We start from the raw sequence: 23,457 nt of genomic DNA, 5'->3' as shown, positions 1-23,457 counted from the left end.
TGAGAACAATGTGCGTTTTATTTCAAGATTCATGACGAAAATTTTGTGAAAGAGGCATATGGAGCCTGCTTCCTTCTGTTAGAAAACGTAGGGAGGTCGAAAGAAGTTTTTATTGTTGAGATACTATCAGTGCGACAGTAATTAGCGACAATGAAATGAGCTAAATGATTTTGAATGGCTTCTAGTGCGTTAACAAGTGTAAAAGAATGAGGATCCCAGATTGATGAGGGGTACTCGAGTTTAAATCTGACTAGTGTTTTATAAAAAAGAAGAAGTTTTAATGAAACAGGCGCTAATGAAAAGTTACGGTGCAAGAAGCCGAGAGTTCGGTTCGCATTGTTAATCACATAAGTACCCAGCACCTCCACCAAAATGTTACGTGGAAAATAACAGTATTCAGTCCGCAGCCACAACGCAGCTCACCAACAACGTCCACTTCTTTACTCTCAGTCTGAGGCACCTTTCTTGGGTGTGTCCCACTATGCCCTGTTTCAGTCAGCCAAAATCACGTAACAATATGTCTATTTCATGTTAAATTGTTATCAACCTGAACAATTAGATATTTGTAAGTAGTGACAGATGATAGATGAAACTTAGTAAATGAATAAACGGGGCTATAGTGCAGTCAGTAGTTTCTCGAGCGATCCTCATTATTTTACACTTGTTAGTATTCAGTTTCATTGACCAGAGTGAACATCAGGAGGTAGTGCTGTTCAGATTGGTATGAAGTTCTGATGAATCATGCGATTCAGTTATGCGATAGACGACACAATCATTGGCAAAGAGCATGATTGTCGATGTAATGCAGGATGGAAGGTCAGTATTACAAAATAGAAAAAGTAAGGGTCCAAGAACAGAACCGTGCGGCACACCAGATGTTACGGAGAGAGAGTTATGACCGTTAGCTGTTACATGTTGAGCTCTGTTAGACAAGAAGAATTCAGTCCACCGTAATATGTTTGAATCAATATTTAGCATGCTTAGTTTAGGTATATGAGTAAACGGTGAGAAACGGTGTCACAAGCTTTTTGAAAATCAAGGAAAATGCAGTCAATAATGAAGCCATTGTCAGATGCTGAAAATAAGTCATTGGTGAAGATACTTAGTTGGGTTTTGCATGGGTAGTTTTTCCTAAAACCATGCTGACTGTTGTGAAAGTTGTTATTTTCTTCGAGAAATTCAATTAAGTTAGAATAGATGTGAAGTTCGAGAAGCTTACATGAAATACTAGTCAGAGTAATGGCCCTGTAATAAGAAGGATTAGATGAGTCGCCCTGTTTAGGCACAGTAACCACCTTCCACACCTTCCTGTCACTGGTCGATGAGACATGTTGCAGTGACTGTGAAAAAAGCTGTTAAAAATGACTGAACAATAGATGGCCATCTATTTGAGAAATCGGGGAGCGATTCCATCTTCAGGGGCCGATGCTTTCATTTTAAGTATGAGGTGAAAAAGGCCAAATTGGTCAATGATTATTGGTTCAATTCGGGGATAGCCTGGATCAGCTTGATTTGGTAAATGATTAGAGTTATGAGCAGAAAATGCGTTTTAAAATATATCTTGCAGAGCTTCACAGCACCTGCCACTTGCAATCGCCAAACCCGATTCGTTACCAAGATCGATGTTGTTAGCTTTGTACCATTTACAAAACCTCAAAGCTTCCGAGGGCTAGACTGTGGAAAAGCAGGAAGTGTATCGCTAAAAAAAAAAACTATGTTTAGCAACTACATAAGCTTTTTTATATTTTAATGTTATACTGTGATAAGCCGCCCATCTCTTCGTGGTATCAGATGATAAAGCGCTGCGGTAAAGCCGTTTTTTTTTTATCGCGTAAGCGAAGAAGTGCTGAGGTGAACCAAGAGAGCGGAATGCCGCTCGAACAGTTCGCAAAGGAACATAGCAATCTATAAGGGAACTAAACTTACTTTTAAACAGTACCCAGTTCTTTTTTTACAGTGTTATCAGCAGTTGATGCAGTGTATTTTTCAGTGAAAATTTCTAACTCGGTACATTTGGAGGCATAATCACTTTCGCCTAATCTTTTATAACATTCGTTGCATGCATAGAACGCTGTGGTTGAATTGAGCAGGTGAAGTGTACAACGCGATGGTCACTAAGTCTAGGTAGGTAATGAATCTATGAAATGAGCGAAGGATTAGTTGTGAAAAGCAAGTCAAGTATATCGGAAGAAAATGCTGTTATGCGTGGATGTTCAAGGATTACTTAGAATAAATTGAAATCTTCGCATATATTTAAAAAGCGATTACCTTCCGCTGAAACACAGCTAGCCATTCCATCCTCACTGCTGCTAGTAATTTCTGGGATATTCAAGTCACCCATGACAAATATTTGCGAATTTGAGTGTCTGACAGAAATAGCGCGCAAAGAGTCATGGAAGTTATCGCGAAAATTGGAGGAGCAGTTAGGCGGATGGTAGCAGACACACAAAATCACTTCTTGATACGCAAAGCGAACGCATGCGCATAAGAGTTCATGTGGCGAACATGTAATAATATGAAAGGAAAATTTATGTGATATCGCGATGACAACACCATCCCCTGTCGCCCCCTGTTGTGGCCTTTGTCTTTGTTCCTTTCATTGTCTGCTGTCCGCCTCTGCGCTGGTTTGTTGAAGCCCAAGTCTGGATTCTAGAGTAATGGCTTGATATGAATGTGGACCATAGGATAGTATTAACAAGAACCCTCTTACGGTAGAATTTGCTTATGACGGGCATTATTAGTATGACCGGTAATGGCCAAGCGCGCTTAGGAAAGAAAAGCTTTATTAATACAGCTAGTGATCACGTATGAGAGGCACCGCTCGAACCTGTGGCGAAACACAAAAATGAAAAGAAGTTTGACAAGAACCGTGGCGTCATCACACAAGTGACGATGATGAAGACTGCTGTACTAACTTAGTAAACGAATTAGTTAAAGTACTTCATTCAAAGTCGGGCAGTGCATCAATCTTATTAGTAAGCCAGACAAGAGCTATGCAGCTAAAGTTTCTTAATGAACCTTCGTACACATACTGCTAATATACATTGAAAGCATTGTTGCAATCCGACTGGAATACATTAGTGTATACTGCGCCTGTTGCGGAATACCTCCCCGTGGTTAAGTACGTCACTTTGCATGAACTACTTTAAAAGAATAAAAAAGGCAGGTAATCAGACAGAGTTATCCTTTTATTCATGAAAATTCATGTCTACTGCCTGTTGCACAATGTACACGAGCTGTGGCGCGCGGTTAACTTAACGTGCTTTATGCGTTCGCGCCAAAGCTTCATCGCAAACAAGCGCATGCAGATCAAGCCGCAGCCATCAATAACTGTCCGGCAACAGAACCGCATATCGCTTAATCCTGCCTGCAACGCCGCGCGTTTAATCGTCTCCGTGAACACCACGGCGGGTACCATTAGTTTGTTATCACGCGTAGCGCTGCACGGAATGCATAATAAAGGAGTCCGAAGCTTCTAGTGCATCTTGCGAAAGAATCCTGGTAAATAAGCTGCCATGGAATAACTGCCACAGAAAAAAAAATGCAGCAAATTACTTCGGCTGTTTGCGCAACCGCAGATGACGCGCCCAGATAAACGGAGTCATGATGGCGAGTATACGAGACAAAAAAAAGAGGAATACGCCAAGATAGGCTGAAAAAGGAAAACGAGGAAGGCTCAATGAGTGCAGCGGCGCTACCAGAAGACTGACGCTACGGCATATATGCAGAGCCCTTCAAAAGTTGAGCGCTCACGAGTTTAGCCATTCGTTATAAACGACCCCTCAGAACAACTTCGTGCTCAGTGGTATATTATGCTCCCAGAGTGCTTCACTGGAGTGCCCTCGTAAAAAAGAGGCCCTTGCTAGTAACTGTGTCGCGACAGAGAAAGAGAGAGAGAATGAATTCAGCCTTCTATGAAGTCTCGTGGGCCTTCCCGCATCCCTCAGGGTATTGGCGGTAATGCGTTAGACGCAATTGGAGAGCGCGCTGAAGTGGCCTCCTTTGTTTTCAAATGTTGAATGACAGCTACATCGAGCAAGAAAAGAAGTGCGGACTTATAGCGCAAAGGGCCACTTGACTGTCCATATGTGCTGTGTCACTTTGCTTCTGCAACAATGACTAGTAAAGTTATAGGCTATATCTCCGAAAGAAGAAAAACCCCGATATATTATTCGCCAAAGAAATGATGACGTAAGCAAAAAAGCGACAAGGGCGTGGATGTCTACAAGTGCTTCAGCCCCCTTTACTAGTGTGCGGCGCTAATATGGAACTATTGCGACTTCACCTACCACGCAATTCTGAAGAAATGCGTGTGTTGCGGAAAATTTCGGGTATCACAATAAAAGAAACGGGTAGCATACCTCAACGGCATTCGTGGCAAAGCCCCATCACGTTCGTATGTACCTTTCGCACGTCACGTACAAAAGCGGGATAACTTTTCGTTCAAATTTATGCAATTTGTTGCCTAATTAGCAATGCTGTAGTGCAGTGCAGGATGAGCGATATGAGAGGATATAGTTCCGAGATTATGCTGATGGCAGACATTGTGGTTCAGGGGTGGAAAATTTTTATGTAGGTTTCGCCGCGTACAAGTTGTGTTGTGCGACAAAATTTATTCTAATAACCGCGAATTAAGCGGTGAAGTCTGAGACTCTCGCCTGTAGAGGTTACGTGTGTGTTGGACCATTCAGCTTCTCGTAAGTGTCGACTGAAAGATGTACATAGAACTATTTGCGTACGAGCCATCAGTGTAGACATGCGAGACATGTTTGAAAATAACGCAAGCGTGACGCGGAGGTAATTGTTTGAAAGCATTTCTGAAAATTATAAAACACAATGTGTGGAAAGTGTACGCATGAAGTATTTCTACACTGCTGTGCTTTAGAAACATGCGGAATCACCTGAGCTGTTCTTGACCTCCTGATTTTTAGTAACTTGTTCACTTGGTATTATATAATTTGATAAGTTCACCTGACTGTCTTTTATTGAGTTGCGATTGTTAAAAGTCGATTGTTTTACAGACTGACACTGATTCTGTATTTTGATGTGCAATGCGATTTCGTGAACTTCTCTTGCGCAATACAAAAGTGCTTTCAAATGTCTATATATGTTTTGTTTTAGTCTACCTTCATTGATGTTTTGTTTCTGAACACAACTATGTCATAGTTCTTGAGTATATAATCTGGCTAGGCTATAAATGTTTATCAAACAGCAGCTTCCCGTTTAAACATAAAATGTGGTCAAGTCACGGCCATGGATGGTGACTAACAAATAAAGACGCATGCATGTACACAAACACCACCTTCGCTTATATAGGTGATTACTTGTATTCTCAAGAAGCTAGGCAAGAAATGAAGCGTTCTTACCGTTAACCTGTTCGTAAAAGCATATGCCAGTAATTCATAATGTTTGGCATACTATTATAGGAACAAAAGACAAGGCCCCAATTTACGAAGCTTAGCTCTTTTATGAGCGCTTTGTATTTCATTAACCACCACTAATATTTATAGCAGCATAAGGATTGGCTTGATATTGTTTGCACGAAAAATGCTAACGTCAGAGCGTTTTGTGCATATGGGCTCTCTATTAGCCCAATGGAAATGCTCCGAGAACACTTTTTTTACGTTCGCGCAATTAGTCACCGAGCTAGTCTCACAGTGAAAAAATCGGAAAGGAATTCACACGTTGTCACAAGTAGTACCGGTCAGCCATAGAATTTCACACGTCGTTGTAAGGTTAAAGCCGGGTAAGCGCTGCCGCTGTGAAAGGTGGTATCGATAGTCGTGCTTAAGTGCGCTCACCATAACGCCTCTCTTATCTCTATTATTTCCGTTGTTTCGAGCGTCTGTGTGAGCAGGCATGGATGGTTGAGTAGGACTTACTAAAAAATGACGTTCCGGAACGAATTCACAAATTATATAGCTAAATGAAACAGCATACTTTCTTTGTATAAATTCTTCTTACTAGTGAGCTTGTCCGAACACCCGCCGATTTGGCTCAGTGGTTATGGCTGTGGGTTTGTTTTTACACCGTCGCTATCTCACTGATGCATCGACAGAATAAAGAATAAAAACGTTCACTTAGACCTTTGTTCAGGTTACGTGACCCCAGAAAGTGAAAATCATTGGGGAAGCTTTATAATCGGTTTATGCCACACGATGAAGTTTATGGAAACGGTAAAAACCACCTAAATAATTCACATTTTCGTTACCCAGGGGCCGTTCCCGAAGCGACACCGTTCGAAACCGTTTGGAATCATGATTATGGCTAACTCTTACCGGGTTATTGTAGTTACTAAGATAAATGTTTGCTTTAGGATAAGGCAAGAAAAGCGTATGAGTGGGGGCACTTTTGAAGTTCCGACTAAATAAATGCTTGAAACGGTCGCAAGCGACGATAAATTGCCTTTCACTCAGGTCTTTGGGCAAAGCATGATGAAACGCACTAAACTCTGCGAGCGTACATGCAGTGATTGCACAGATATTAACTTTAACATCAAATTTATAGCACCTGCTTCGCACACCAGCACCCTTGGCGGTATATATAGTTTTATTTATTTACCCATTTTTTATTCATTTATTTATTCATTTATTTTTATCTCTAAGGTGCTTTACATGATAGTTATTTCCACGTCACCCTATGAAGACAAAGTGCTGGAATAAGAAATTGCTCCACGTCAGACGCATGCACCCCAAACGATCTGCCCGCAAACAAGCTTTCGTTTCTTTCACAACGCGAGTCGTTCCAGCTACTGTTTCTTTTTTTTTCGTTTACTTTCGCTATGATGGCTTATACGGTTTCTTGGCAAGAATGTCGGAATGCCAGGTGTTCTGTTCATGAGCTTCAAGAATATGGCCCTCTTGTGAGAATAATTTAGCTATTTTTTGGGTTCCCAGGATCTAGTGATAACTATTGCACCGGCACAGTACTGCCATTTCTTTTACAAATAAAAATTAACAACGCACAAATTTGCAGTTCATTTAACCGCGCCCTTCACGTCTACGCATGGGTAAGTGCAGCAGCCATTTCAGTTTTTGTTGAACGCTTTCCTGGTGAGGCCGTTCTTTACGTTACGAGCATTCACGTTCCACGAGTAACGTCAAACTCAGTATGATAATTTCAAACTGAACCAGTATAGTCATACTATGCAGCCAGCATGGTCGGTAATTATGCACCTTTCTGGCTGATGAGCAATTAGGCGTGCCGGAAGTTGTTAACTACCGTAGGAGACAGTACGGGGAGGTGCTATGTAGCTCGACACGTTTCGAAGTGAGCTATTCCAGTGAGCAATAGTGCGCACGCACTGTACACTGCATGCGCTGCGCAGAGCTGCTAAATTGCATGTTCATTAACACGCCATTCGAGGCTGTCAGTGGCGATAGAATTTTATGAAAGGCGACTAATGACGCTATGCAAGGCTTACGAATCATTCTCACTCAGGTGGCAAAAAATAAAAGGTCAATCGTCGTCTTCACTGAATTAAATCTCAAAAAGAACGTCTGTGGTGGCTGTGCGCCAATTCAAGAAAGCGTACCTGCAAGTACCAGATAAATCATCTTTGTCGGGATGCACTGAAGTCGAGTGCGCGTTAAAGAACTGGAATGAACGGCACGCGCACGCAAGCAACACACACACACACACACACACACACACACACACACACACACACACGCACGCACGCACGTGCACACACACACACACACACACACACGTGCGTGCGTGCGTGTGTGTGTGTGTGTGTGTGTGTGTGTGTGTGTGTGTGTGTGTGTGTGTGTGAGAGAGAGAGAACTGATTCCCGCGAGATAGTGGTATCTCGCTCAGTACACGGCAGCTGTGTTCTATAATGGCAACTCGAACGCTTTAAACATATCAAGCTTTTGAGGAAAATAAATGTTTTGATTAAGTTGCGCAATGATTGACACAGTGCAGCATAGGCACGTCGCTGCTCGTAGTCCCCCGCGTCAGCCAACAGCTCCAGCGTCGAGAGACCGGCTTAAACAGGTTCGCCGTTGCAAAACATGGCTATGACAGTTCGACTTACTCCAGAATGAGCATAACGTAACGTATTACGCGTACTTGTTTTAGTCATGACCACGTGTCACTTCTACTGTTCGGCGGAGGGCAGCCTGAACGAATTGGAACATTCAGGATTGTTTTCGAACTTTCTGGTAGGATTACGTGCACGGGACGCGAGCAGTTCACATTATTCTGAAACAGACTCAATAACGCTGGAATGTTCGATCAAGGATAAAAAAGACGGTGAGTTTTAGCGACGATCACATTACTCACGACCGGCGATGGTACTCGGCGCTGCCACTGTATACTGCGAGTGCTGCTTGATTTTACCGGGAGTTCTTTTCCGGGGCACAAGTTAACCAAATATTATGGTTTTTACCAGTTTGTCTGCTCACTTCATCACCATCACAACCGCGTGACTACGGCTCGACTATGCAGCTGCTGTTTACACGTGCATAGAATAACCGGTGTCCTCCTTTAGCACTTTTTTCGTTTTGTCACAGCCAAAATTGCGCTAAAGAGATTCGCTAACGCCCACCAAAAAAAAAAACAGAAAAGAAAACGCATACTTGAGCTTTTTTTCGGAAATTGTAAAACATCCCATAAACTTTAAAATAAAATGGGCATTCATTTACTATGTTATTAGAGTGTTTTTTTTTACAAACAGACGTCGATCGAACTCTGCCACGTGCGGCTTTGTGAAATGATGGCTCTGACAAGCATATCACATTTGCGCATCTTGCAACTAAGCACCCCTTCAAAAAATTTATCTTGCTTGCGAGAACTCTGACAAATACTTGAAAAAAAATCCTCGCTTCTCTCCGAAGTGATTCATGACGAGTGGGCGGAGCCCCGGAGATCGCACAGTGTTACCGTAAATCACCCGTGACATTGGCCACCCACGCATGTAACTCAGTCTGCACCTCCGGTAGACAACGCTTTACGTCTAGCCGCCGCTTGCTGCGTTTTTGACTTCGCGACGGGTAGCTTGTTGGCGTTGTTACGTTACCGCTTTTATGATCCTGTGGCCTTCTATTTTGTTCTGGTGAACACCTTTTTGTTTTATTCCTGTCTGTATATATATTTTTTCATAAGCTTTGATGGATGGGTGATCAAATGTTGACGTCTTTACGGTGTTGTGGCCTTTTATGTTGTTTGTTCTGGTTAACAGTCTTTTGTTAACCTTTTGTTCTTCCCAGATGTTTTGGTTTATTCACATTCCTCTGCGCTACATCCGCTCAGCTTTAGATGCTGAATGGTTGGTTATGAACGGAGGAACATTGTGAGGTCTTGAGGTGTTTTGCCCCTAATAAATAGCTTGAGGAGATTTTAGGCTACGGGGCTAACATTGAAAAATGTAGCGTGCCAGTCTAACTAGCGTATAAAAGTTGGCTGGTATACATGCTGGCCGACTCTAAAGCCATCTCTCTCCATCTCTCCTACACTTTTCCTAATTCCGTTCTGTGCTCTTCGCATAAACATAGCGTTTACCTCGGACGTGTTAACCCTTCATGGAGCCGGCAAACGAAGACGTGAAACACCTTTTCAGGCATGTTATTCTTGTTCGAGTGCCTAAGCGCGTTCGCAAATACAACAGCAATATCCTCGATGCGTCCTCTTTTTCTGACAAAACGCAGAACCTTGATGGGCCATCCGGAATCGCCGATGCGAAACACCGTATATGGCGGAAGTCTACTGCTGTGTATTTTTATAAAACTAGAAGCACTCAGTAATCGAAAACTGATTTACCTTCAGCAGATATTAAACTACCTAGAAAAAAAAGAGCTGGTAAGGCAATCTTATTCAACGTCAAATATCCCGCACAGAATTTCGCTCACTGCACAATCAGCGCAGAAAATTGGAGAATATTCTAATATTGTTTTTAGGGTTATGTTTTGAATGCAACTTCCTCTTTGTGTGCCTACAAAGTAAAGGGCTACAAAAGCACTTATCGGCTTCGCGATACGCGTAAACCTATGCAAGTGCTTGTGACGGACTGGACGTTGACAACTTTATGTGCATTTGTTAATACGAGTCACGACGTTCTCTCCTCCTCATTTTTCAGTTCTCTTTCTCCTTCCATGCCCCGCCGCGGTGGTCTAGTGGCTAAGGTACTCGGCTGCTGATCCGCAGGTCACGGGTTCAATTCCCGGCTGCGGCGGCTGCATTTCCGATGGAGGCGGAAATGTTGTAGGCCCGTGTACTCAGATTTGGGTGCACGTTAAAGAACCCCAGGTGGTCAAAATTTCCGGAGTCCTCCACTACGGCGTCTCTCATAATCAAATGGTGGTTTTGGGACGCTAAACCCCACAAATCGATCAATCAAATCTTTCTCCTTCCATGGTGAAGGTTAGTCAACCAGGTTCAGCCTGATTAACATTCCTGCCTTTTCTTAATACATCACTTTATATAACACCAGAATTCACTTTGTTTATAACAAATCAGATGTCACTCAAAAGCCTGAAATTATCCTGCAGTTCGTCATGTGACAACTGTATGAGCGTGGAAACAGTCACCCATCTTATCTGAGAGTATTCTTGCTTAAGTTCTGCCAGAAAATAACTTTCAAAGATGTTAGACGGCTTTGAAGGCCGCTCATTGTCGGAAGCAAGGATCTTGGGAGACTGGCCGACACTTCTCAGCAAATAAGGCTTTGAAAGCATTGCGTTGTTTTTTTTTTCCTGGAAAACTGGTTTGTAGACACAGTAAAAGCAGTGTCGCGTTACCCTTTGTTTTTTCTTTCCCCTTTGTTTGCTCTTTTCTTTTATCGTGGTCTGTTATTTTTCATTCCCTTTTCCTGCACAGGGTAGCCAGCTGGTTCGCGAACTAACTAACCTTCCTGTCTTTCGGTATAATTTATTTTTCTTCCTTCTGATTCGATTCACGGATCACTCTTCTTAATTGACATGCGTTTGACAAAGTTAAAAAGATAATTTCTTTGTGCTACGCCACATTGATTGTGTTGGGATATTTGAAATAAGCTCGCGATTTTTTTAAAACTAGAAGTTATTCTTCTACATACAGTTTCACGCACTCTATAAAGAAAAATGAGCTATCCGAAGTTAGAGTTTTCTCTTGTGCGTCTTAAAGCATGTCATATGAGGCTCGTTGCCAGCAATGTTTTTTCGGAAGGGATGGACTTCATGAAAGCCTTGACTAGTCTATAGAGACACCTGTTTTCATTGCTTATTTTTGGTAAAACATCGCATTGTCACAAATTTTCATGCGGCGATGAGCCCCTGGGGCAACCCCCTGGCTGTAGGGGCCTGTGTGAAATAATAATAATAATAATAATAATAATAATAATAATAATAATAATAATAATAATAATAATAATAATAATAATAATAATAATAATAATAATAATAATAATAATAATAATAATAATAATAATAATAATAATAATAATAATAATAATAATAATAATAATAATAATAATAATAATAATAATTTGCATAGAGTTCAAACAAGGCTATCTTGGCATTCAAAAGAGAGAACAAACAAAAGATTTTGCAAAAAACGGATGCTTCCTACCACCAGCTACAGTGTTCAAGGTTCCAGCACAATAGAAATATTAGAAAACAAACAAAAACTATGCAATACTTTTGAGGAGAGCGTTCAGCGCAATTCCATGTACTCGAGGGCTGATGATACAGGCAAGTGTTAGAGCCTTACAAAGACGCCTTCACAACACAACGTAGCGGCGCGCGAAGAATTCTCGTTCGGCGCATTGAAATTGCGGCCCTCTTTCGAGGAAGAAAAACTGTGCCATTCGGGCCTGCCAGTGGCAGTTTCGTTTGTGGCTCACTTTCATCACGATCGGTTCGGTCAATGGCACTGAGAACAAAAAGCTGCCGTATTCTTGTGCCTAGGGCACTTAACGACCACGCTAGCGTTAGGAACGAACGAGCGCTGTCACTTTGTTGTCTGACGCTGCGCCAGCAATTTCTCGATGCCGACGCGCGTGCATTGATAAAAAGCAACATTTCTGCAAAGTGCGCGTGCGACGTTGATACATAATGTGTCAGTGCAACGAAAGAATACAAAATAGCAGAAAGGTTAATACGACGGCACTCAAAGAACGTGTTTTTTCTTGCGAACCTACACGCGAAAATAGAAGAGCGTTATATTTTTAAATAAACAAACACGGAGGCAATATTGAGGCCGACGGCTAGATCCATTAGTGAATCTTGCAAAAAGACATGTTTAAAGCAAAGAAATAATGCAACACATCAAATATTCAAGGAAGACCTCAGATTACTGTTTAATGCTGTTTTTTTTAGTTCTCCCAGTTTTCATAAAACGGGCAGCAACATACTCGCATGGCGTCGTAACAGCACTTTGAGGAGCGTGAATAAATTACGAGGTTCCAGCAATGCGAGTGCCATAGATGAGGCTCAGTGACGACACGAGCAGCGCGCTGCAGACTGGTTCGAATACGAGGCGTGCCTTCGCGTCAGCACGTGGCCGCATAGCAAAATAACAGCCAAGACACGCGTATGACGGACAATAAAAGCGTCAGAAACACTTACGGGTCTGGTGCGAGGTTCTGCCGCTTGCGGTTAACTTGGTGAGGCTTGGGCTCAGAAACCATGTTAACGTCTGTAAAACAGAGAAACGAGGAGTTGGGGAAAAAAGGGGAGGAAAAATAACGCCGTCGGCAATCACTTAGTCACTTCTCTGACGAAAATGGTGGCAAAAGGGGAAAAAAGTGTGCCAGGAGAACACGATGCAAAAATACAGTGCAGTGAAGGGACCCCGTGATTTCGGAAGCGGAAGAGAAAAAATTATTTTAGAGGAAAAAAAAAAGCGTGAAAAAGAATGGAATGTTGTGGGAGGTCTTCTAGTGCCGTCTTATACAGACGATGGGCACATTGGTTTTCTTTTTCTTTCTTTGTTTCTTTTTTGCTTTTATTTGAAGGTCTGGGCAAAAAATTGAAAGAAAAATAGGAGAACGACGTTGGAAAAAACTGACTCACGTGAAAGAGCTGGAATGAAAAAAAGACAAAAAAATAGGAGGAGGGGGTGAAGAAGAAAGAGGTTGGGAAAGGAAAGGGAAAGGAGCGAATTGAAAGGGACCATGAGTACACAGGCAGAGTGCATGGAACAATGATTAAGAATTATAATCCCCGTTAAAGAGGCGAGGCAGTCGTGCGCCCGTTCTCAATTATGCACTCTAATAGGGAGCCTTTAACAACGCAGTCACTGAGACAGCTCGGCAGCCTCCGGGGCTCAACGCTGAGAAAAACGTTGAACGGCGGAGCTCAAATCTGGGGAGCTGCACAAAGGAAGCGGCGGCCGGCACAACACATGCTCAGGCGCGTATACAAGAAAACGAACGAAAACAAACTGAGTAACGGGACTTGCTTCGCTTGGTGCAGAAACAGAGTGGCAAGAGAGGGGGAAGGTGAAAAACACGAGTAATTAGGATCATAGTGTCCCTTCTGTGCTTGAAATAATGAATATTAATTATTACAAGACGGTAAAGACGCTCTCTCGTTCGCTGCTTTCCCGTTTTTCATATTTGCGCCCAATAAAAAAAGAAAAGACTGTTTCAGCCATCTTTGTTTTCTCTTCGTCTTTTTAATGTGTGGCTTTGACAACAGGTGACGGCCTCATTAGCCTTATTTCATTGTTCTTTGCTATCTATTGCGAACGATAACGTTCTATATTGTTTGTTTAGAAAGCAACGAAATAAGCTGGAGCTTAAGAGAAGGGGTCCCTGTGGCGTTGACGCAAACCCCGCGGAGCTGTTATTATTTTTTTTTTCGCACCGTATGAACTTGCGCAGTGAAGGAATGAGCACTGCGTGTGAATACATTTATAATCTTTTCCCACTCGAGCTGCGGCAATATGTCCCATCAGAAGTTTCCAACTTCCACATGTTCTCATGCATCTTGTTACAGGTAATAATAAATAAACGACATTACGCAGAGGCGATAACGACGTCATTCATTCTATTTTCATTACTATGGCCAGGCATCAACGTCCACGTGCGTCAGTGCTGATGTAGCAGTTTTTTAAAACTTTTATGAGTCAGGTGCAAACGTAATATATACATATGCAAAAAAAAGCCTTCACGGAATGGTTAATTGTGCCATGACAGTCGAAAAAGAACATGCAGGGATGCTATATTGACATCACATCAATCTACAACAACGTTGTGCAGCAAGAGTTTCGACAGCTATAAGGTGCATGTTCGGTTAGAATAGGGCACTTTTCAACATTAGCACAGACAAGAAACAGTTATACACATACAGTTTACAGGCGTGCAAAAGCAAAAAATATCTGCGTAAAATTTGCTGTGCATTCCCCAGGAGCTAACGCCAGGCATCCTCTCGCAGAGCGGAGCGCTGAACAGAGCAGTGAGAGGTACTGTAAACCTCCGTTTACATGCACCGCAATATTATTTATTTCGCGGGAGCTTGCATTGCATCACACCCACTGGTCGTGTATGCTTTTTGAAGCACTGCTGTACAATCAATTGTTAATTAGAACTTCTGCGCTCTATAGTTAACAATGTTTTTTGTTTGCCAATACCGGATTGAATATGTGTTGTCTTCACTGTCAGAGTCTCGTTTGTCCCTGCGCATCATGCATTTATCATATCGTTGTCTCATCACCTCAGCAACAGAGAGGATGTTATTGCAGAAGTCCCGCTCAGGGTAATTGCTGCGTCATTTTTTAAATTTTCTTCAATGCAGTTTACACGTAGTATCAAAACGCTACACACCTATGCATCGTTGTTATAATGAAGCAGAAATCAACACAGCCGCATCTTAATATAACTTTTTTGTTCTTAGGTATACGAAGTTAAGCTTTTTATTTGTCTGCTTTTTCAGAAATTGTGGCAGCTTCGGGAATAATATGCCGCGTTGGCAGAACTTCACTCGTACTGGGATTGATTAATTCTTAACAAATCGGTCAATATTGCACCAGACGCTATATTTTTAGGTGACGGTTGCACTGTAGTTGCCTTGCCATCTGTTCTAAACAATGCTCGTACAACACGACGTGGGGGCTATTCGTACAGAATACGGTGGTAATCTGGAAACGGAAGCATAGTTTACTTTCAGCGCAGCCCGAACGCCTGCTTTCATGCATATTCTTCTCACTCGGCACCGTCTCATCATTCACACGTACGTACGGTATCACCCGCTGCATTGGAAACATCATTTTCTAGAGCAGTGAAATGCGACAGGCAACCCGAGGTGGCGTGCATACAGTACCACGGTCACAAAACAACCCGAGTTGCTCGGCCCTTTCGATGCGCGCCGTCGTATATGCTGCGCTATCCCACGTTCCCGTCCAGATGCCAACAGTCCGGAAGTATTCAGCCCGAGACCGACGCTGTTTGCAGGGGATCTTCGTCCGGAATCGCGCACGCTTCTCCGTGTCCATGCCAAAGGGGGCATAACCTCCGCCTGTACGCAACACGGGCCGGTCGCGCTGACCGATAACCCTCCCACATCTTTTCTCCAGAGCGCCTTTCTCCGCTTCCGTGCGCCAGCCGAGACCGGATGTTTTATTTCCCACCGCCTCTGCGGCGCGGAGGCCGGCATGTCGAGTGGCTTATGCGAACGTTCCATCTCTCAACGTGGGCCGCCATCCCTATAGGACGTCGCGAAGGTGAAACCTCAACCGATCTTGACGGGGCCTTCGCAAGAAGAGATCTTTTCGGCATGTAGGCTACGCGAGGAAGAGCACGCGTACGAAAGAAGCAACGGCTCCGGATAAAGCGGACGCGAGAAAGAAGCGGCGTTCTCGCAGAGATAAGCCCGAAGGAAATGGCCGGCTCTCGCCAAGTGGCTCAGCTGGGCCGCGCGCGGAAACAACTGCACCCGTAGGATGTGCCGCGCTGATCGGTTCAGTATTGGCTTTCAGACCGGAAAGGTGAACCGGCAGCAGTTGCGAAGGGAGAGCTAGATGGAAAATAATGCTCGCAAAGCAAAATGACTGATTACGTTCGAACAGAAAAAAAAACTCTCATGAGGATTGAGATACTTCACGCTCTTTTTTCGTCTGCAATGGCCCGTAGCATACCAACCGATCACAAGCACTCTGGTAAAGGGATACAAAGAGACACTGCTTTGGGACCATGAAGGAAGGAATGCGTAGTATGCGTCCTCTCACGGAATAAGGTGAACCAGCAAAAAAAAAAAGGAAGGCGGTTTCTGGCATCTATAGTAACCGTTCAGTAATGAGAACTGTATGGGAAATAGAAGCTGGCAAGCTTCCATCTCCTGGGTTCCGGTACGAATAAGGCGTATACATATGCGTATCTCACGTTTATTTACAGCGCAAGACCAGGCAGCACAGGTATATTGGCGACGAAAACAAAAAGCCGGATAGCAGCTACTTTTCGCAAGATTTGTTTCAAACCATGAGAAAGTTGCTAAATTCAATTAGAGCGTCCCTTTTTTCCTAGTGGATGTCCTTGTCACTTGATATCTTAAATAATATGGACTGCTCTTTCAAAAAAAATAGAGGAAAATGACAAAAAAAGGCGCCAATAAAGGCTCAGTTAGAATTTTACGAGGCTTTGTAAAAAAAGAAATAAAAAGATGTACAATAACAAACTCGTGTTAGAGCATGGCCACTATGTACATCCAGATAATATTCACTTAAATTTAATGTGCAGTTGTACCTGCTACAGAATGTTCTAAAGTAGAAGAAAGCAAAATTAACAAGACTTAGTTTGTGTCCTACACCACAGCTGTTTGCTATCATGGCAGGGACACCATTCCAGAGAAGAATAAAACCAGAAAAAGCAACGTTCAGTTTTCGAATCCTAGGACAGGGAGAATTAACGTTCGCAGAGGTCCCGCGTGTATGTGAAGAAAATAATTTGAGCTGCGAGAATATGGGGCGAAGAAAAACGAATCATGTGAATAAAGCATATCCCTTCACCAAACCAAACGCAAAAAAGACAGAAAGCTCGTTCAGTTAATGAGACGCCCAAATTCGCTGCGATAATTGACGTCCAACCGACAAAAAATAAAAGACTGCCATTTAGCCACGAATTCTGCGCATAATGAAGCCGCCTAACGAAATTGTGTTCGACCAAGCAAAACAACACTGATGACTATAGATGCAGCCTCACGTGAACGTGAGGCTTGGGGGAGCCTGTGGTACTAATTAGGAGAAAGAAATATGCAAACGAAAGTACTTCTTTTTGATAAGAAGAGAGACTGAAAGAACTTCTGATGGCCCAATGCCGCTGAGAGTAGTTTTGTTGGACGCTGAAGAACACGGTTTGAGCTGTCAACCACGGCAGTCGCACGAAATCATTGGGAAATCGGTGGGGTAGTGCGTGAGGGGGCAATAGGTGTCATTAAGCGTCGTATTATCTAGGTGTCGTCTAAGCAGCTGTCCGGAAACGATGAAAGAAACCTGCTTGGCAGCACGCGTATGACATTCCGGCAAAGCGCATACGCGAGTTGGTGAATAACATTAGGAAGAAACAATGTACACACCATTCGACTCGTGATTAAGCGGTAAGGTTATTCCGATTTACAAATCCCGCCCAATTGTTGCTCTATTTGAGTGCAGTAAAATTTCGCTCTTGTGTGCCTCAGTCAACTTATTTGAACATTTATTTTACAAAAGCTCTGAGAGCGTTTATCGAAGGCTGTCACTATTTCTCGCTCTTCATACTAGGACCAGCTTCATACCAGACCAGTACAAGCACTTGTCCTGTTCTGGTGTGGCATCCGTGTTCACATTTGCGCTATGGTTTATGATGAACGACTAACAACCAACACACCCGAATGTTCTCCCTTTTGTCACTGTTTCAGAAGTAGTCAGCATATACGTTTAGCTCTAGCCTCGTAATTATTACACACATTACTCCGTACTGCTAAGGTATATATATTCCTATTATAATAAAGATGCCTGTACGTCGTAGCTATGATGAGTTGTGCGTTATTTTGTCCATATATAAGGAATAATCTACATGACGCATTTACTGCGCGGTGTTACGACCGGAGTTTGCAGGCACCGGAGGTCCGGGATGAAGTTGTCGAGGCAGGAGGAACAGAGACTTGAAGAAGATTTATTTACATTGGGGTTTTTTTCTATCGATGATAAAAAAAACCCCAATGACAGTTGTAGACAAAAGAGATCAAACTTAGAGAATCTGTTTTTTTGCAAGTGTTTTTGCAGGACCATGCAGCTCATGCAAGTTCAATAACTTTATAACGTCTCTTAAGAACTCGCACTTCTTTTTGGTTGCTTAAATACTTATCCATTCGAAATTGGTAGGCTTGTACAGAGGTGGACCTCTACGAACTGACACACTACTGTATTACCATACTTGAAGATTTAATAACCAGAAGATAAAATTATTTTAAATATTCACCTCGAAGTCTATGAGGCATGCCAGGTGAACCTTAATGTTTTAGAATGCGCAGAGACGTCAGTACTAAGGCAGAACAACATAGTAGTAAAGACTTGAACTGTCGACAATGTCGCAATAAAGGCGCTCGTCGAACTCAGGTATCTTTATGTTATCTTTATCAGGGGATCTTAGTTGCAAGCCAACGCTTTACCAAGCAGACTTCGTCAGGACATGCCTGACGAGGACAAGTCTACTTATCCAAAAGTTTGATGGAACGACATGCCCCCCCCCCCCCCCCGTTCAGTGACTTTGTTCCCCGGATCTAAAAAAGCAATTCGCCGCTATTTCAACAGCTGTAGGGAAACCGGGAGCTCGAAATCTCGAAAAACAAGATACGACGCAATATTCTTTTCGGCAAACTCCACGTTGTTACGAATATCCGACACCACGGTTCCGCTGGGCACTATTGTTACGAAACTCGTCGCTGCTAAGGTCACCAGGCAGGCCGACAGCGCAAGTAGCTCGAAGTGTTCGGACACTCTAAGGCTGTCGTCTTCTTTCTGACGCTATAGGTCGGCTGCTTGGCGACGCGTCGCTTTGCTTTTTTAAGGGCGAAGCTCCTTAGGGCGTGGGCTGTGCGTCCCCTGTAGCCTGTATGTAGCCACCTTTAGTTTAGTTCTTGCAGTGTTCACTAGATGGCGGTACCGTCCCCTGTATTTAGCCGCCTCTAGTTCAGTTCTTGCAGTGTTCACTAGATGGCGGTACCATCTCCTGTATGTAGCCACCTCTCGTTTAGTTCTTGTAGTGTTTACTAGATGGTGGTACTTGTAGCTGATGATGAAAAGATGCAAGATGTTATAAACTAGAAAGCAGTACTTGTAGTTGATGAAAGACGCGAGATCTTATAAAATAGGAATGATGTCACATATGGCGCGTGTCATTGGTTGAAGGCAATCGTTCGATTAAGTGCGGCGACGTACGCTAGGGGGAGCGTTGTAATAAAATCCATTCGCTGTTGGCGCGCGCTCGGAGTCGCCGGATGGATAAGGCTGCACAGCGGAGACAGCGCAAGGCGGCAGCAGCGCGCGCTCGCAGACAGAATCCCGATGTGCGAGCGCGCGAGGCAAGGGACATCGCAAGCCATCCATCGTCTAAGAACAAATAAAAGTTGATTTGTGTATATACACACACAGCGTTTCTCACGTCTTTACATGATGATCGACTGGGCGAATTACAGGGAAGATTCACAGTTTACCGATGAATCCCTCCGGAGCTTCGCCCATTCATCATCATTCACCCCCTGAATATGCCGTAATTTTTTTTATAGGCCCCAGGTGACTTCTTACGTCAGCAACCTCCAATCAGAACCACCACTGGCCGTGATGTCAGAATCCTTCAGTCAGGAACCGCCGCTGGGTTGCACCCATGGACGAGTGCTGTTGCCACGCATTGCATAAGACTCGCCAGACTGGATGGCGCCGATTGCATCATCGGACTGCTATCAGGCCCATGGGTTGAGGGAGCTCGCCGTGCGTTGCGTCGCCGCCAGGTTAGATGACGTCGCTGAGGTGATGGCGTCAGGTGGGTTTGCTCGCTGGCCTTGACACAGATTGCCTTTGCAGAGGCAATGACGTTCGGTCTAGACTTCCAGGCGTAACAACGTCCCTTTGCTCGTGGATCAGAGTACTTATTACATTCAAAACGTATACTTAAGTACATTTTTGATGGCACTATTTCGTAAGTTATGAATAATAAGAATTATCCTCGTCAGCCTGACTTGGCCCACAGACGGGCAAAGGCCTCTCCCATGATCCGCCAATCAACCCGGTCTTGTGCTTTCTGCTGCCAAGTTATACCTGCGAATTTTTCAGTTTCATCGGCCCATCTAACTTTCTGTCTCCACTTCGTGCGTTTGCCTTTCTGGAAATCTAGTCAGTTATCCTGAAAGTTAAGTTCTAAATAATATAATGTGCATATGTGTTTTATTATGGACATGCATGTGAACGTGCGTTTTGGTCACAGGTTTCGCAACGCTTACACCAAGTCTGCTGAATGGTGATATTTTTTGTACTTAAGTCTTTCGTCACACGACTTCAAAACAAAATGGCGCTGTAACCTAATTTAGGGTTCATCTTGGAAGATGAACACCCCCACCTTTTTTTTTTTTTTGACTGGCGAGCCGGCTTGAGTACCACTCATGCACAGTAATGTGGATTTCACCACCACATTGCAACCTCAATCTGCCGCACGGTTGCATATAAACGGCCATTGACCTATAGGGCTGGCTTACATAAAACGCTTTCGTTACCCCATTACAAGCTGGTGGTGCCAATACAGTGAGTCGTGCTCGAGCTGTCTAGCATGCCTTATCAAGAATTTTGCTGGGATCAATATCAACATGAACGTAAATAACGAATATACTATATTAACAAAGGCATTACAGCATGAGATTCACGTTTGTTGAGACCGTATTTGACTGTATCTCCAAGTTGAGACTATCGAGATTTAAAACGAATAGTGACGGCCGGCCGAGAATGCCTGGGGAGGTGGGTCTGTGTTGTTTTTATGCTCGACGTGTAAGTCGGTATATAAATGACGTAGCGCACTCCTCGAGGACAAGGTAAGTGCTAGCGATGCATATAACGCTGTATGCGCGTATAACGGTGTAGACACACGCGACGTTCGTCGCTACCACCACGCCTGTCGTCACACGCACTAAAGTTCGAAGCCATCTAGAGACAGACACGGCAAACAGGAAGCTCAAGACACCCATCCTGCTCCTCCTTCTTTATGATGGCTGGTGAGCAGGACGCGGGCGAACTGTCGGGCTATTTTGCGAGTCGGGAAGGAAAGGAAGTTGGACGTCTCCCAAGACGAACCCTCGAAATTAGGTTGCAGCGTCATTTTGTTTTGAATCGGGGTGAAGGAACATTTAAGTAAAAAAAAATCACCATTCAGCCGGCAAGATGTCGTGCTCCGAAATCAATGAAATGAGAAGAGCCGTGGAAGATTAGCGAGGAAATCTAGGCGCGCGGAGCGTGAAAATTACCGAGGCGTTTCGCAGTCATTTAACTATATGTATACGCTACTCGTCTGAGTAAGCTCGAACGAAAAGGCACTAAGAAGCAATTACCACTGACGCCCAGAGCTGCGCACTGATTTAAATTAGAGGAACCAGCGTCTCTAATACTTGCGAGAAAGCTAGAAACGACAAATAAAAAAAAATCGACGGAGTTGCTTACGTACAACCAGCTTCGTTGAGAGTAAATGAGAAGCGACTGCATCTACGGAAAGGCCGAAGAAAAAACTAACAGATCCTAGAATTAGCTTGTTTTTGTATAACGTTTATTCCGTACTAATTGACGTTGTTCTATGGCATTTAATTTATCGTTTCTCAATATTGACTCCGCCTGTGCAAATTGATGCAGAGAAGTTAATTGCGCGTGCTGAGATCGGCTGCACTCACGAATAGTGAATAAATAAACAAAGACCATGCATGCATTTTTATCAGCTTACGACATAGTCCATTTTGTACTACAAAGGCACCCACCCCCTTTCTTTAAGAACACGTGGAACCACAATATTTAAATGGCCTACGTAATGCACCATCTTGTATCGGGTAAAGAAAAAAAAACTATATTTCAGACTGCGTACGACGCGGTAACATGAATGTTACTGTAGAACACACCTTCATTAACGCTCCTAATTTGATCCACATCGAGAGATACTACACGGTCGTCTTATATCGTCAAACATAAAGGGCCCCAACAGCACCGATACTTTTTAGACCCGTGTTTTCCCTGCTATAAGCAGAATGAAGCTGTCAGAGCCATGCATCATTTCCTTCTGTACGGTGACGTGGAGTTCGAATGCGGAAGCATCTCGCTCGAAAGTTTTCTTTGCTCTTGATTGGCCACCTTCAATGTGTCAGGCATGACAATTTTTGGGTGGCATCTTTTTTGTAAAAATATTAAAACGTAATACATTACTGTGAATACAGGCACAATTAGCGAACAGTTCTCTGACATAACTTTTGTTATACTGTATTTTCATGATTACTTTCCTTTGACTCGCCCTTTTCGTGGGTTTCTAAAATATTCTGTTTTTATTTTTGTACATAATTTGGACATCAGTTGTTGGACAACTAGTTCGTTTGTTTGTTTTCCGTTAGTTAGTTTGGTAAATAAGTATTTGTTGCGCAAGAATGACAAAAACGTTTTGCACAGTTACAGTTAATTTGAGGTAGAAAGGTATGGGGTGTTCACATAATCCTGCGGAATATATTTGCTTTCGTCTTGTAGTATGAGGATATGCGTTTTGTACATATATTACTATTAACGGCTCTTGGAATATATCACACAGTGGTTGATCTTCATTTCTGAGTACAAAATTGGGTGTGCAGGTGTGTGTTTCCTACTCGAATATGGCACAATATGCAACCTCAATAACCCGTTCTTTGTGACCAAAAGCCAAGTACGGGCATAACCCAATGACTTAACTTTCGCTAAGTACTCCTTGAGTAGCAATCAATATATGCTTTTCTCTACTATACTGTTTACTAACTGCCCCATTTGAAGTTTTTTGGAAGGACCCAATGCCAATCGATCAAATTATTTTGCTTAACTTGTAGTACCCCAAGAACGCTCTCAACTGCGTTTCAAAGGTCAGCTCTTGAACTATTGAACATTTACAAGTTCTCTGCGTGATCTCATATCTATACCTCGAAAGTGGTCTGTGTTCCACCGTTGCTGCGTTCCTCTTCACTTTCGCCCTCAGCTTATCTTTGGTGGATGTTTGAGTAGGTCTTCCCTGTTGCTTGATTGCGGGCACGGCTGGAAGTTGATATCACTGCATACTAATTTACTTATTATAAATAAAATTTTCAAGTTTCTCCTAGCTAAAACTTGGACCTAGTTATATAGACAGCTTTATTTCGACGCGTGTTTGGTTTCCTTTATAAATGCCTTGCATTGTCCGCAAGTAGAACTATTTATTCTGTATACATCAATCCAGGGATATCGTGCTTCTGGCACATTTTGTTCATTGTGGCTGCCAGATTAGACAAACAAAAACTCAGTCTATATTCAAGGCCAACGGACCCA

At 43.2% G+C, this 23,457-nt stretch overlaps 1 protein-coding gene across 2 annotated transcripts in view; it reads right to left on the bottom strand.

Moving 5' to 3' along the window:
* Positions 1-23,457, bottom strand: part of LOC119176279 (uncharacterized) — a 235,745-nt gene that overhangs the window by 55,522 nt on the left and 156,766 nt on the right. For both annotated transcript variants that reach the window (XM_037427481.2, XM_075877355.1), the window contains exon 3: positions 12,549-12,618. In XM_037427481.2, coding sequence (XP_037283378.2) covers positions 12,549-12,618 — 70 coding nt within the window. The remainder of the gene's footprint in view (positions 1-12,548; positions 12,619-23,457) is intronic.

The sequence above is a fragment of the Rhipicephalus microplus genome, chromosome X, assembly GCF_043290135.1.
Source record: "Rhipicephalus microplus isolate Deutch F79 chromosome X, USDA_Rmic, whole genome shotgun sequence".
Lineage (NCBI taxonomy): Eukaryota > Metazoa > Arthropoda > Arachnida > Ixodida > Ixodidae > Rhipicephalus > Rhipicephalus microplus.
Note: the sequence above shows the minus strand (reverse complement) of the source record. Positions and strands in the feature narration are given on the sequence as shown.